The sequence below is a fragment of the Furipterus horrens genome, unplaced genomic scaffold (genome assembly GCF_987537825.1).
Source record: "Furipterus horrens unplaced genomic scaffold, mFurHor1.1.pri manual_scaffold_1, whole genome shotgun sequence".
NCBI classification, from domain to species: domain Eukaryota; kingdom Metazoa; phylum Chordata; class Mammalia; order Chiroptera; family Furipteridae; genus Furipterus; species Furipterus horrens.
The window spans coordinates 111,624,757-111,640,497 of NW_028327171.1; the positions used below are offsets into that span (position 1 = coordinate 111,624,757).

General features: G+C 36.1%; 1 protein-coding gene across 12 annotated transcripts in view; it reads right to left on the reverse strand.

The window, feature by feature from the left end:
• Window positions 1-4,144: 4,144 nt before the first annotated feature.
• Window positions 4,145-15,741, reverse strand: part of DLG1 (discs large MAGUK scaffold protein 1) — a 311,643-nt gene continuing 300,046 nt past the window's right edge. For all 12 annotated transcript variants that reach the window (XM_090278549.1, XM_090278460.1, XM_090278531.1 and 9 more), the window contains 2 exons: window positions 6,270-6,361; window positions 4,145-5,329 (listed from right to left, as the gene is read on the reverse strand). In XM_090278549.1, the coding sequence (XP_090134675.1) occupies window positions 5,223-5,329; window positions 6,270-6,361 (199 nt within the window). In that variant the 3' untranslated portion in view covers window positions 4,145-5,222. The remainder of the gene's footprint in view (window positions 5,330-6,269; window positions 6,362-15,741) is intronic.

Consider the following 15,741-nt stretch of genomic DNA (forward strand, 5'->3'; position numbering starts at 1 on the left):
GATAGAGGTGGAGAGAGGAGGGCCTGTCATAGATGTCAGATCAGAAACCCACTTCTCTTTCTGCTTCTTGTTCTTGTGGGCATAGAGTTGCAAAGAACAGAAATAAAGCAAGATAAACTGGAAACAACCCAAAAGTCCAATTAGTGAATGGATAAAAAAATGGGGAGTATATTCATAAATGGAATACTATTCAGCAATGAAAAGTATCTATTGGTACATGCAGCAACATGGATGAATCTCAGATGAATTTTGCTAAGTGAAAGAAGCTACATCCAAAATGGTACGTATGACATTTTGGGGAAGGCAAAACTATAGACATTGAGAAGAAAATCAGTGGTTGTCAGAAGTTGGGGGTGGGGGAAATTCTTGACTAGAGGGACAAGCATGAGAGAAATTTTGGGATAATGGAACTGTTTTGTGTTCTGGATTGTGGGCATGGTTACATGACTACGCATGTGACAAAACTCAGAATTGTACAACATAAAGAGAATCTTACAGTACATAAATTTAAAAATATATAATAAAGTTAGCATAGTGGCTTCCCTTGGAGTTGTAGTAGACTTGGAAAAAGCGGAGGGGTAGGGGTGTCATGTCCAGGGTACTGGTTGTGTTTTTTTTGAGCTTAATGCTGGTTGTTACCTGGATGTTTGTTCATTGGGGTATATGTACTCTTATGATATTAATACATTTTGTATATGTACAGTATAATAAAAAGTAAACAAAAAAGGAAGAGAATTCCAGCCTTCACTGTACTCTTGCCTCCACACCATAACTCTTCCCATATGTGTTTTACTATTATGGGTAATAGAAACTGCTAGAAAAATCATGGTGTAAAACTCTTCCTGGTCAGGTTTGGTATTTGTTCCTAAATGTTTCAAACAATACCATGTTACCTGACCACCAATTCTGTTCGCCATGCTGTGTAGCAGACCAGGATTTGTTTTGCCAGCTCTCAGGCAACTGTATCTGGGGATGGAATGGAGAAAGCTGATAGTGAAAAGTAAATGAGAAAGTAGTCAATGAGTAAATAGTAACTCTTCTAGTCTTAAGTCAAATGGAATGAAGGAAAATATATTTTCCCTGGGTGATTTAAGTAATCTTTCAGGCCTGGTTCTAGACTCTCAATAATAAATGTCCAGGAGAATTGCTATGAATTATTGGGTCTGGCACTGTGCAGAGGTGTAAGAATAGCTTATGAAATCATGATGTCTTCCAATTCCATGCTGAGTTAAGGTAGGTCAGAGTAACAGCATCTCTGACAAGGAGAGTATGGATTCTTAGAGGAAGAGATGAGTAAACATGCTTATAGAAACTGAAATGTAAATTTCTTCACTAAAAGTCTGTGAAAGATTTCTCTACAGGCAATGAAGAATGGGGGACCATATTCTTAGTCTTCTGCTACCAACAATAAACACTACAGAGCAAGAGGCAGAATAGGAAGTATTGAGTCAAGTGTCAGATGCTGTGACTGGTGTTTTGTACACATTAGTTTATTTACCCCTTAGAACAATCCTGCAAGGTAGTCATTTGAATCCTATTTAAAATATGGTAAAATGAAGGCTCATGTTAATTTGTACAAGGGGAGTTGAAACAATTCCAAACTTCAGATTGCAAAGGAAAAGGGAATGAACTTTAATGTGCTAGCTAAAGATTTATTTGTAATCTTATTCTCAAATTATGTCCGTATTACAGATAGGTAAAAAGAAAGAGGGATGATACAACTTGCCCAAGGTTAGTTACATAACCAGCAAGTAGCAGAGCTGGCATTCAAATCAAGCTCTGATTCCACAGCCCACATTCTTCACATTATAGTACTCTATTGCCAAAGCAAATGAGAGCTATATTATGCAATTTTGCAGGGAGATAAATGGAATCTTCAACATTGGACTAAACCACCAGAGAAGCTTGCATCAGAAAAGTAACATTCGTTTTTCCTTGATCTTGATCTTTCAAATTCAAACACCTCAATAAAATCTCATAAATTTACTGATATTTGCTTTCTTTTAATCAGTAATTCAAACCTTGAGGGACACATAACCCACTTAATCCAGCTCACAGCATGGGAAGAAAAGAAACTGGTATGGTAGGAAAACCAAGAGCCAGGAAATTAAAGATGCTAATTCTGGCTCTGTTCTTGATTTGCAGTGTACCTTTGGTTAAGACATTGGGATCTCTAGGCTTCTGTTTTACCACATGTAAATTAAAAGTATTCAAGGCAGAGAATCTTGGAAGGTAACTATTTAATACTTTAGGAAAACAAATTTTCCTCATACATGAAGTCCCCAAGTTGCCACCTTTGGAATTTAAATACTATGTAGTGGTTTAGCAGGTATTTGTTTTTATTCATTTAAATATTTTTATTGATTTTAGAGAGAGAGGAAGAGGGAAAGAGAAATATCGATGTTAGAGAAACATTGACTAGACATGCCTTGACCTGGGACCGAACCCATGACTTTTAGGTTTATGGGATGATGCTCGAAACAACTGAGCCACACCGGCCAGAGCAGCAATTAGTACTTTATCAATAATTCTATACAATCTATAAAGCTGCACAAAAAATTCATACAGTTGACCCTTGAAGAACACGAGGGGTGAGAGGTCTGACCCTCCATGCAGTTGGAAATCCACATATGACTTTTTTAAATCCTCACCTGAGGACATGCTTATTGATTTTTAGAAAGAGGGCAAGGGAGGGAGAGAGAGAGGGAGAGAAACATCAATTGGTTGCCTCTTGTATGTTTTCAACAGGGGACTGAACTCACAGCCTAGGCATGTGCCCTGACTGGGAATCAAACCCATGACCTTTTGGTTTGTGGGATGATGCTCCAACCAACTGAGCCACACTGGCCAGGGCAGCATGTAACTTTTGACTCACCTAAAACTTAACTACCATTTGTCCCTTGGTATTAAGGAATCACCCAGATACCAAAATCCATTGATGCTCAAGTCCCTTATATAAAATGGCATAGAACAATGGATTCCCAATCCATGCGTTGGCTGAATCCACAAATGGCAAACCTCAGGATATGAAGGGCCAACTGTATGTTTATAGAAAAATATCCACATGTAAAGTGGACCTGCACAGTTGAAATCCATGTTGTTGAAGTGTCAACTGCATTTTCTTACAAAAAGAAAATCACCTAACAAGGACATCAATAAAGCAACATACTATATATTTTGACACATAAATGGCATCATTTTATAACCTCTTGATATTTTACATGTGACCAGTAAATACTTCAAAATGGCTTATGCTGTAAGGTGATTTCTGGGTCTTGTAAATTATTTTACAATAATTTTCTTCTAGTATCTTTAGTTTGGTATCAATCTACCATATTTAGTGTAAGAGCTATAGTATATACTTCAGTGTGTTAACACAATTCCAAAACCTACAGAAGAAATTTTGATTAACTTGTCTAATAGCTCTTGAATAGTTTAAAAATTATGTGATGCCCCAAACTTTTCCAGGAAAATGTTAGCTTGTAAAATAAATTTTTCCTTTCAGAATTCAAGACACATTTAACATGGATTTTACAATAAAGTTTATTAGCTGTTCTCCTCTTTCTCATAAATGGAATGGATGATGCTGATAAATCTTTACAAACTAGTACTCATTTGTTTAAGAAACTATAATGTGGAGGTTGTCAAAGACACATATTTAATAAACAATGCCAAAAAAGCAGTGGGAAGTTAAACAATATTATTAATAAAAAAGACCAGGGAAATTGATTTCTGAAATTATATCTACTTTTCACTAAAATTTCTTGAGATCGCTCACCATGAAGGTTTGCACAACCTAGTGCAGAGCAGCCACGAGAGGTGAAAGGTGTGCAGTCTGAGGGAAAAACACTCACACACAGGATGCTTTTGACTGTTTGCCTATTAATGAAAGGAAAAAACTGGAAGGAGAGGCAGAGGACCAAATTTAAACCCAATGACAAGAGCAACAGTAACAAAAACAAAACAACCAGGAACCATTTGAAGACTTCTGTAGAAAAGAGGAGAACACGCCCATACTTTCACTTGTAATCTAATTTCCCTAGAGGTTCTTTCCATAACCACCATACCTCATTTTCAGTTCACATGATTAAGGAAAATAAGGTCTAATCAATTAATATTTAATTTAAACACCAAACAAAAAGAGTAGGTGGCAAAAGAAATATATTTTAAATACGTTTGTGTGTGCAACTATGTAAAAAATAATTCCCATAGTTACAGAGTTTAAAGAAAGTTATATATATATATATTTATATATTTTTATTATAACAAAATAGGCAGTTATTGTGGGTAAAATATTCATTAAGATCTGATCCCTAAGAATATGTTTAAAGTTTTGGACTATGAGTTGGATTCCTTTTCCATTGTCATAATAATTTCTATATCACCACTATAATGTCTGTTTTGCCTGTAGTTATGTCTTTGAAATTTTCTCAACCTTATGTGTAAAGGGTGAGCTCCCCTAGCACCTAAACATGGCCTCAATTCAGAAATGTGATGTTCATTATGTATGGACAATTTTTGTAAGACACTATAAATAGCATTATACAAGTAGGTTAAAAACATTTAAACACTGTTATCCCTAGCAGATGTTTTGGAAAAATACCTCAATTAAAGACATTAAAAACTTATGAAAAATTAATACCCCTTGTGAAATTATGAAAGTTAACTCAGATATTAATTTTAAAATTAAAAAACATGTATTCCTTATTTGTCTATAATGAAGTATTTGTTGTGATAACAGAAATCAATTGAGAAAAAGATTTGAGAGCTAATATACTGGCCAAACCATGCTATTAAAGTTAAGCGTGCATTGTTGCTCCAAGTTTACTAAATCATTGATTAAAACCACTTTTCTTTCCTTGATATTAAAATTTGAAAAAAAATGTATATAATGCTTTTCTGAAAATCTTTTAAAGTTACTGTCCCTTAAACATTAAGGAATTTTACCACAATTTCCCCATCTTCCCAAATCCTTAATAGCTGGTCAGGCCATTCCATCTTCAGTTCTGAAAAATGGCCACAAACCAACAGTGACATAAAATAATACAGATGTTACAACTTGAAGGAGACACTAGATGTCAAAAATAAGTGCAACTGCAGACCATGATGAGTGGGATATGATCCAAAATGGAAGGAGTACTGAAGACAGACTTCAAAGGAAAGGGCAAAGAAAGGTCAAAGAAAATCAGATTGTGGAAAAAGAGAAACAGAAACATCAGTCCTCATAACTTTTCTTTTGCTGGAACCCAGATGTAAGGACCAGACTGTTCTTCTATGATCTGCTTCACTTGGTTGTAAATGTCTTCCAGAGTATCGCCCTGTACAATAGCTGGAATGAAATCAGAAACCTCCATTAATTGTCTATCTTCTCCATTACAATTATTGTTGAGATAGAAGAAGCTAAGTCTTAGAAATAGTTATTCATCCAGGAAGGGATACTATTTATGTACTTTTCGCTTAGTGAAAATTGCTGATTTCATAATTTTCCTATTTGTAAAATATTAAAAAATTTCTTTTAAAAATTGATCAAAAAGTGATATTTGGTAATTTTTACTTTGTTTTCTGTATTTGGGAAATACACGCTAAAGTATTTAAAGTCAAAAGAGCAACTGTCTGCAACCTACTCCTAAATGTTTCAGAAAAAAACCATAAATGTAATAAAATGTTAACATTTGGGGAATAAGGGTTAAGAGTATATAAGAATTACTGATAGTCTTATGATTTTTTCCTTAAGTCTGCAATCATTTTACATATATATAAAATAATATATATATGTATATATATATTATACACATGGGTCAGAAAACCATGGCACTTAATGGTACTTTCTGTTAACACCAAATATTTCAAACAATAATGACAAAACCCTGTTCAGAGATATCTACAGAATGATTTAAAGGACAAATGAATGAGAGATTATTGGGGAACTGCTACCCAAGTCTTTTCTTTTTAAATAAGTAATATCTTAAAATGGATTAAGATTTACAAAGATATAAGAGAAAAGTCACTTTCACAGATGAAATAAAATCTTTTTTCTCCGGTCATGTATGAATTATTCCTGTACATGCTGTCCTAATCAATAACCAGAGAAACACCAAATTTCAGGATTCCTCATCACCACTGCCTAGGTTAGATGTATTATTCTGAAAATGACAGCATTAATTACTACTGGTATGTAGGCACAGTTCAAAATCCATTTCAATGGGTCACTTCATATTGCTCTAAAGCAAAATTCTATCACAAAGGGCACTGACACATATGATGCCAACCTGTGAAATGCTCAGTAAATTCTTGTTCCAGTTTCATGGCTCTCTCAAATGTTTTTCTGGCTTGTTCTTCTGTTAGACGCTTATTCATTTCCCTATGCAAATAAATTTAGAAATTGGTAACTACTATATTTTAATACTTTTTGAAGAAAGATAACAAAGGAGAAGACATAAAACAAAATCATGAAAAGTTAAGCGCTACTGAGACAATGAACGTCATTAAAAGCTAGATTCAGTCACTGAATATGTAGCTATATACTCAGAACAACAGAGAAGAGTTTCAACACGTCTTTGCATTGGCTCACGGCAAGCAAAAAGAAAACAAACCCTAAGATTTGACATTTTTGACTTTGATAAAAACTTCTGATCTAACTACCAATTCATAGATAATAAAGGGGACAAAAACGTTGAACACTAGAACACAATTAGAAAAATATAGTCTGGGGAAAACTGCAGAAAGACTGACTTAATTTTTTCAATTAATAAATAGGAAAAAAAAGATGTTTGAATCAAATTCCAAATAAGGTCTGTTCATGACAATTTGGAACTTGAATCAAACAAATTGAAAAACACACACAAAACTTACAAATCAGGAAAGTCTGAACTGACGATATTTAAAAAGTTGTTAAGTCTGACATCACAGCGATGTTTTAAAAAACCAACTCAAAATGGATCAAGGACTTAAATATAAGAAAATAAAACTCTTAAAAAGAAAACAACCCAGGACAAAAGCTTTACAACATTGGATTTGGAAATGATTTTTTGGTTATGATTTCAAAGGCACAGGTAACAAAAGAATAAAAAAGACTATAAATATTTTAAATTTTTCCTATATCAAAAGATACAATACACAACATAAAAAGACAAAATAAAGAGTTAATATCCAAAATAGAGAACTCCTAAAATTCAACAGGAAAACAACCCAATTAAAAAATTAGTTGAGATGATCATGTGGATTTCCCTTCATTTTGCTGATGTGGTGTTTATTATGTTGATTTTCATGTCAAATCACCTTGCATTCCAGGAATAAATCCTACTTGGTTATGGTGTATAATCTTCTTAATATACTACTGAATTCGGGTTGCTAGTATCATGTTGCTGATCTTTGCATCAACATTCATAAGTTATTTTATTCTGTAGTTTCTTGTAGTGTCTTTATATCAGGGTAATATTGCCTTCATAAAATGAGTTAGGAAGTGTTCCGTCCTTTTCAATTAAAAAAAAAAGTTTGAAAAGGATTGGCATTAGATTTTTAATCTGGCTCAGGGCTTTTCTTTTTTGGGAGTTTTCAATTACTGATTCATTCTCTTTACTAGTTATAAGTCAACTCAGGTTTCCTTTTTCTTTGTGATTTAGTCTTGGTAGATTTTGTTTCTAGAAATTTGTCCATCTACGTTATCCATTCTTTTGGACATATTATTCATAGTACTCTAATAATCATTTTACTTCTGTAGTATTAGTAGCACTGTTCCCACTTTTACTTCATATTTTAGTAGTTTGAATTCTTCTTCTTTAATCCATCTTGCTAAATATTTGCCATTTTTTGTTGATCTTGTCGAAGAACCAACTTTTGGTTTCACTGACTTACTAATGTTTTCTATTCTTTTTTCCTTTTAATTATATTTTATTGGTTCTGCTATTAGTTGTCCCAATTTTCCCCTCTTTACCCTCCTCCATGTAGCACCCCACACCCCCTCAGGCAATTGCCACACCATTGTTCACACCCATAGATGATGCATAGGTTCTATTTCCTATATTGTACTTTATATCCCACCGCTATTCTGTAACTACCTGTTTGTACTTCTTAATCTCCTCATCTCTTCACCCATTCCCCCATAACCCCTTTCCATCTGGTAACTATCAAAACGCTCTCTGTATACATGATTCTGTTTTGTTGTTCATGTTTAGTTTGCTTTTAGATTCAATTGTTGATAGATACGTATTTTTTGCCACTTTGTTGTTCATAATTTTGTTGTTCTTTTTCTTAAATAAGTTCCTTTAACATTTCCTTTAATAATGGCTTTGTGATAAGTTTTCTTTCATTATTTTTTTCAAATAGAGTTCCAAATTCTTGGTCTTTTTCTTCTCCCTCTGGCAGCCCTATGATGTGAATGTTGGAGCTCTTGAAGTTTTCCCTTAGGCTGCTTACACTATCCTTGTTTTTTTGATTTTTTTCTTGTTGTTCTAATTGGTTTTTTATTTTCTTATGTTCCAAATTATTGATTTCTCAGCTTTATTCACTCTACTGTTGTTTCCCTGGAAACTGTTACTTATTTCAATTAGTGTATCCTTCATCTCTGACCAGATCTGTTTTATGCTGTTGAGGTCCTCACTAAGTTCCTTGAGCAAACATATAATCTGTTTTGGACTCTGCATCTGATAGATTGCCTATTTCAATGTTGTTTAGTTCTTTTTCTGGAGTTTTTATCTGCTTTTTTCATTTGGGGCATGTTTCTTTGTCTCATTTGGACAGCTTCCCTGGGTTTCTATGTATTAGGTAGAGCTGCTATGACTCCCTGTCTTCATAGTATGGCCTAATGTGGTAGGTGTCCTGTAGGGTCCCGTGTCACAGCCTCTCTTATTACCCAAGCTGGGTACTCAAGGTGCACCATTTGTGTGAGCTAAGCACTGCCTCCTCTTGTAGCTGAGCCTTGCCTGCTGTTGGCAGGTCAATAGGAGGGATTTACCAGGCCAGTTAGCTGCAAGGTTCTTCTGTGGAGGATCAGCTGTGCAGGGGCAGGGTGGTGGTGTTCTGATGTGGCCTGTAGCTATTCACTGGGTGCGCAGGCTCTGGTGTTTCCGGGTGGTGCAGACCAAGGTCAGCCCCCACTGTTTTGCCCAGGGCCACCCTGCCTGAGCTATAAATCATGGGAGATGGTTGCTACTTGTGCTGGGCTTGGAGATTCCCACGGAAGCCAAGCTGTGAATCTAGGCTGGCTGTTGCTAGTGCTGGGCCCGTGGCCTCTTATCAAGAAATATAGGGGCTGGGGTTCACTGAGGCTTGCTTTTGCTTGTTGAGAGGATTTAGGATGTTGTGAAGCATGAACCATTCATATGGAAAAACAGCTTGGGTGGGCCCTTAAGTTGGGTGGGGTGGAGTCTTTGGGGATCAGGGGTCTCAGATATGGTACCAGCTTGCCAGCTCTGTGGCTCTTGTCGGGGGAGGATTCAGAAAAGGGCAATGGCCTCTGCCTGCCTTTCTCTCCCCCAGCTCTTGCCTTAATGCTAGACACCTCAGTTTCTCCCTGTATGCTACTGGTGCATTTCGACTGCTACCCCTGTGGTGGAGCTCAGAGGGAGTGTCTAAGTAACTCTATGTGTGAGTACTTTAAGAGTAACTGCTTGGGATTCCAGCGGTTTCTTCTACCAAGTAAATCCCCACTGGTTTTTGCAGCCAGAAGTTATGGGGAGTGATCTTTTGGCACTGGAACCCTTGGCTGGGAAGCCTGGTGTGGGGCTGGGACTTCTTCCTCCTAAGATATCCCTCTCAAATTTTTATCCAGCACTTGTGGATGTGGGACCAGCCCTTTTCCTGTCTCTGCCCCTCCTACTAGTTTGAATGGATGTGGTTCCTCTAATTCCGTAGTTGTCTGTCTTCCATTCAACTCAATTTCTGATGGTTCTGAGTGATGGTTGTTCTATATTTTAGTTACAATTTTGATGTGGTTGTGTAAGGTGAGCTGTGTTTACTTATGCAACCATCTTGACCTGAAGTCCTCTGTTCTCTGTTTTGTTGATCTCTGCCCTAGTTTTTATTTTCTTTCTTCTGCTAGCTTTGGGTTTAGTTTGTTCTTTTTCTAGTTCCTTAAGGTATAGTTAGCTTGATTTGATGTCTTTCTTGCTTTTTAATGTAAACTGTATCTGCTAAGTTTTGATGTTTTTGTTTTCATTAATCTCTAAATATTTTCTGATTTCTCTGATCCACAATTTTGTGAGTTTTCCAGTCTTACTTTTGCTATTGATTTCTAAATTCAACATATTGTTATCAGGGAAGATACTTTTATGTTATTTCTGTTTTAAAACCTATTGATACAATTTCTTACCTATGGTCTATCCTGAATAACATCCCCATGTGCAAATGAGAATGTATAAAGGGTGGGGCAAAAGTATGTTTACAGTTGTGTATGAAAGTTTATTCTTGTATTATTTATTAATTTCCATACAAACTGTAAATCTACTTTTGCCCCACTTTGTACTCTGTTGTTGAGTAGTGTTGTGTATGTATCTGTTAGGTCTAGCTGATTTATTGTGTGGTTTAAGTTCTCTATTTCTTTACTTATATTCTGTCTGGTTGTTCTATCCATTATTGTGAGTGGAGTATTGCAGTCTCCAACTATTATTGTAAAACTTTCTCTCTTTAATTCTGTCAGTTTTTTCTTCATATGTTGAATGACATCGTTAGTCACATAAATGTTTATAACTGTTATATCTTCTTGCCACACTGAATCTCTTATTAATACATAATGTCCTTGTTGCATGTAAATGCCACTCTTGCTCTCTTCTGGTTACTACTTGCATGGAATTAGAAATGGACCCTGAAAACGAGACAGAATTGCTGCAATCTCATGATAAAAACTGACTGCACGAAGAGTTGCTTCTTATGAATGAACAAAGAAAGTAGTTTCTTGAGATGGAATCTACTCCTGATGAAGAGGCTGTGAAGACTGTTGAAATTACAAGAAAGGATTTAAAATATAAACTTAGTTGATAAAGCAGCAGTTTACTTCCATTTTGAAAGGTCTGCTATGGGTAAAATTCTATTAAGCAGCATTGCATGTTTTAAGACAAACTGTTCATGAAAGAATTAATAAGTGAGGGAGGCTTCACTGTTGTCTTATTTTAAGAAATTGCCACAGCTATCCCAGCCTTCAACAACCAGCACCCTGATCAGTCAGCAACGATCACATTAAGGCAAGACCCTCACTGTCAAAAAGGTTGATTTGCTGAAGGCTAGATGATGGTTAGCATTTTTTAGCAATAAAATATTTTACAAAAATATTTATTTTTAGGGAGAGGGGAATGAAGGAAGAAAGAGAGGGAAACATTGATATGAGAGAAACATCAATGGGTTGCCTCTCACCTGCTCCCAACCGGGGACCTGGTCTGCAACCCAGGCATGTGCCCTGACTGGGAATTGAAGTGGCAACTTTTTGGTTTGCTGGACAATGCCCAATCCACTGAGCCACACCAGTCAGGGCAGCAATAAAGATAATTAAGGTATGTACGTCATTTTTTTACATAATGCTACTGCACACTTGTCTACAGTATAGTGTAAACATCACTTTTTATGTACTGGGAAACTAAAAAACGTGTGATTTGCTTTCTTGCAATATTTGCTGTATTGTGGTGGTCTGGGCCCAAATTTACAGTATCTCTGAGGTATGCCTGTACTTTCATGTGTAGTTGGAGACAGCTCATTCTCATTACTGTAGAACAGTGATTTTCAACCTGTGTGCCATGAGAATTTTTAAAACATGCAACACCTAACTATTTATTCGGAGCACTGACCTCTTTTCCCTCAGACTGCCAAATAAAAAAATGACAACAGCCAACACAACAATATCTGTCCAGTGTGAATGAATCAAAACCATACCTATTTTTTTTTTGTCAGACTGGCAAAAAATATAAATTTTGGTCTACTTTAATAATTATTAGTTTATGTGTGCCATAAGATGAAAAAGGTTGAAAATCGCTGCTGTAGAATATTTCATTGTGTGAATATGTCATAATTTATGTATTCGCTAATGTGCATTTGGATAGTTTCAAGGTTTTGGTTATTTTGAATAGTATTTCTATCAATAATCTAGTACATGTCTTTGGTAAACATTTCTATTGATTATATCTCCAGGAATGAGACTTCCAGGTCTTAAGTTATGTGTATGTCCACCTTTAGGAGATACTATAAAAGGTTTACCAATGTGGAAGTACCAGTTTACACTCCTATCAGTATTATGAGTTTCAGTTGCTCCACAACCTTGCCAACATTTGATACTATTTTTCATTTTAGGTATTTTGGTGTGTGAGTGGTAGTGTATGACATTGTGGTTTTAACTTGCATATGATTAACTGATCACCATCTCATGTTTATTGACTATATGGATATCCCTTTTTGTTAAGCATCCAAGTCTTTTGCTAATTTTTCTACTGGGTTGTCTGTATTAACCTTTTTAATGTCTACTGGATGTGCAGTGATATTCCCATTTTGATTCCTAATATTATTTATGCCTTTATTTTCTTTCCTTGACCTTTCTTATTAACATTTTAGTATTTTCAAAGAGAACATTTTTGGTTTTGTTGATCCTTTCTACCATAGTTTTGTTTTCTATTTCTTTAATTTCTACTTTCTTTGAGTTTGACTGGTCTTTTTCTTATTTCTCACGATCTTAGATCTTCAACATTTATTTCTTAATATTTGATTTCCAACATTCTTTCCTAATATTTAAGGCTGTGGATTTTCCATCACCAAGGCTACTAGATCCTCCAAATTAATTTGTGACAATTTCATTACCATTTAGTTCAAAACATTTGTTAACTTAGGCCAATTTCTTTTTTGACCCATTCAGAAATATAATGTTTAATTTCCAAATATATTGACATTTTTCTAATAATCTTTTCATTATTTATTTCTATTTTAATTTCATCATGGTCAGAGAATACTTGTTTTCAATCATTTCAATTCTGTAGGTTAGCATTGGATTAGTTTTGAAACTAGTTGTTTTATGTGCACTTCAAATAAATGTGTAATTTTTACAGAAGTTGAGTGTAATGTTCTACATATGTGAGGTAAAGTTTTAAATTTGTGCTGTTCTATATCCTTACTGATTTTTTGTTTCTTTTATTATTCTATTACTTCCTAGCTAATGTGTTAAGTTCACCTACTATGATTGTGGAATAATGTTTTTCCTGTACAGTTCTAAGTCTGTGTTTATATATTTTGAAACCATGCTACTAAATGTAAACAAATGTCTAAATATATCTTCCTCAGAGAGTGAAACTTTTATTTTTATGAAATCTCTTTTATATCTCTATTAATACTTCTTGTCTTAAACTATACTTGGATAGTAACATAAACCAGCTTACTTTTGATTGATTTTTGGATGGTATATCTTTTTCTATTCTCTTATTTTTGGTCTTTCCACAGTCTAATATTTAGGGTATGTCTTATGAAAGCAACATCTAGTTGAGAAGTTTCATAACACACCATCTCCAAATATGGTACCCTAGCATGCTGAATATTTTAAGATAAAAGAATTTGAAAAAAGGCAGGTACAGGAAGAACTCTGACCTTTCCAAGAAGTAGGCCATAAGAGAGAGATACCTCTCTATATCTGGAGAAAAGTAGCATCTTATCTCTGAAGATGGAGGGATGCTAAGAGGAATGTGAACAAACAGGCCTCACTAAGTTTCCCTTGGCTTACTACTCTTAGTTCATATCCTATAGTCCTATTACATTTTTCTGTGGTTTTATACTTTTCATCAAACCTAGTATAAAAATACTAAGGTTTAATCAGTTCTTTGGGTCTTCAAATCCCTATGAAGGTTTCCATACCACAAAAAAAGTTAAATCAAATAAACCTGTATGCTTTTCTCTTGTTAATCTTTTACTACAGAGACTCAGCTTAGAACCTAGAAGAGTAGAAAGAAAATATTTTTTTCCTCTTCTACAGAAGCGACAAAATTGTTTTTTCCTTATCTATTCTGATAATCTTTTATAAAATTATTTTTAAGTATATTTTATTATGTTGTTACAGTAGTTCCAATTTTTCCCCTCTTTGCTCCCCTATGTCTAGTCTACCCCTTCCCTCCAGCAATTCCACCCCGCCCTTAGTTCATGTCCACGGGTCGTGCATGTAAGTTCTTTGGCTTCACCCTTTCCTGTATTATTCTTAACATCCTATTTTGTACCAACTGATTATGCTTCTTAGTGCCTGCACCATTTACCCATTTATCCCCTCCCCTCTCTCAGCTGATAACCCTCCAAATGATCCCCATACCTATGAGTCTGTTCCTATTCTGGTTTGCTTAGTTGGATTTTGTTTTTATTTTTTAGATTCCGTTGTTGATAGTTGTGAGTTTGTTGTCATTTTATTGTTCATAGTTTTGACCTTTTTCTTAAGTAAGTCCCTTTGACATTTCATGTAATAATGGCTTGGTGATGATGAGCTCCGTTAGCTTTACCTTGTCTGGGAAGCACTTTATCTGCCCTTCCATTCTAAATGATAGCTTTGCTGGATAGAGTAATCTTGGTTGTAGGTTGCTCTTCATCACATTGAATACTGCTTGCCAGTCCCTTCCTGCCTGCAAAGTGTCCTCTGAGAAATCAGCTGATAGTCCTTTTGCCCCCCCACCCCCCCGTAGGCAACTCTTCGCCTCTCTCTTGCTGCCCCCAGGACTCTCTCTTTATCTTTCTTTCACCTTTGGCATCTCGATCATGATGCATCCAGGTGTGGTCCTCTCTGGGTCCAGCTTACCCGGAACCCTCTGTGCTTCCTGGACCTGTATATCCATCTCCTTCACAAAATTTGGGAAGTTTTCCTCATTTCTTTCAATTCTTGCTTCCTCATTCTGCACTGGTTGACTGTTTTTTAATTCCTTATGTTCCAAATCATTGATTTGAAGCCCGGTTTCCTGCCCCCCACCATTGATTTTGTGTGGATTTCCCTTCATTTCACATAGCATAGCCTTCACTTCTCTTATGCGTTTGCCGTACTCAAGCATATCTGTCAAGCCTGTGGGCATTTTTATCACCAGTGTTTTGAATTCTGCGTCTGTTAGGTTGGCTATCTCCTCGTTGCTTAGTTCTCCCACTGGAATCTTGATCCAGTCCCCCTTTTGGGCCATACTTCTCTGTCTCCTCATTCTAACAGGCTGCTGTGTTTGTTTGCTTCCGCGTCCCAGGTAGAGTTGTCGCTCCTGTTACGTTGTAAGGGGCGGGGCCTTAGGCATTCATCAGTACAGGGCGACCTGTTTCACCATGTTGTGGTGCTGTATGTGGGGGAAGGGTAACAATGTCTCCTGCTCAGCACTCGTTCCTTTACCAGGCACCTCTCCCACTTCTGCACCAGACTGGCACCCCTCTAGCTGCTGCCCTGGCCGTCATTCCCAGAGTGGGTGGGTCTGCAGATGTTCTAGGACCATGGGGGCTCTTTAAACAAGAGGACTCTGCTGAGAGACCGGCAGTTTCTGCCTCCACCCCAATCCCCACTGAGAAATCACCTGGCAGTCTTATGGGAAGTACTTTGTATGTAACTCTGCTTTTCTCTTGCTGCTTTTAAGATTCTCTCTTTATCTTGAACCTTTGGCATTTTAATTATGATGTGTCTTGGTGTGGTCCTCCTTGGGTTGAGCTTGTTTGGGACTCTCTGTGCTTCCTGAACTTGTATATCTATTTCCTTCGCCAAATTTGGGGAGTTTTCCTTCATTATTTTTTTCACATAAGCTTTCAATTTCTTGTTCTTCCTCTTCTCCTTCTGGC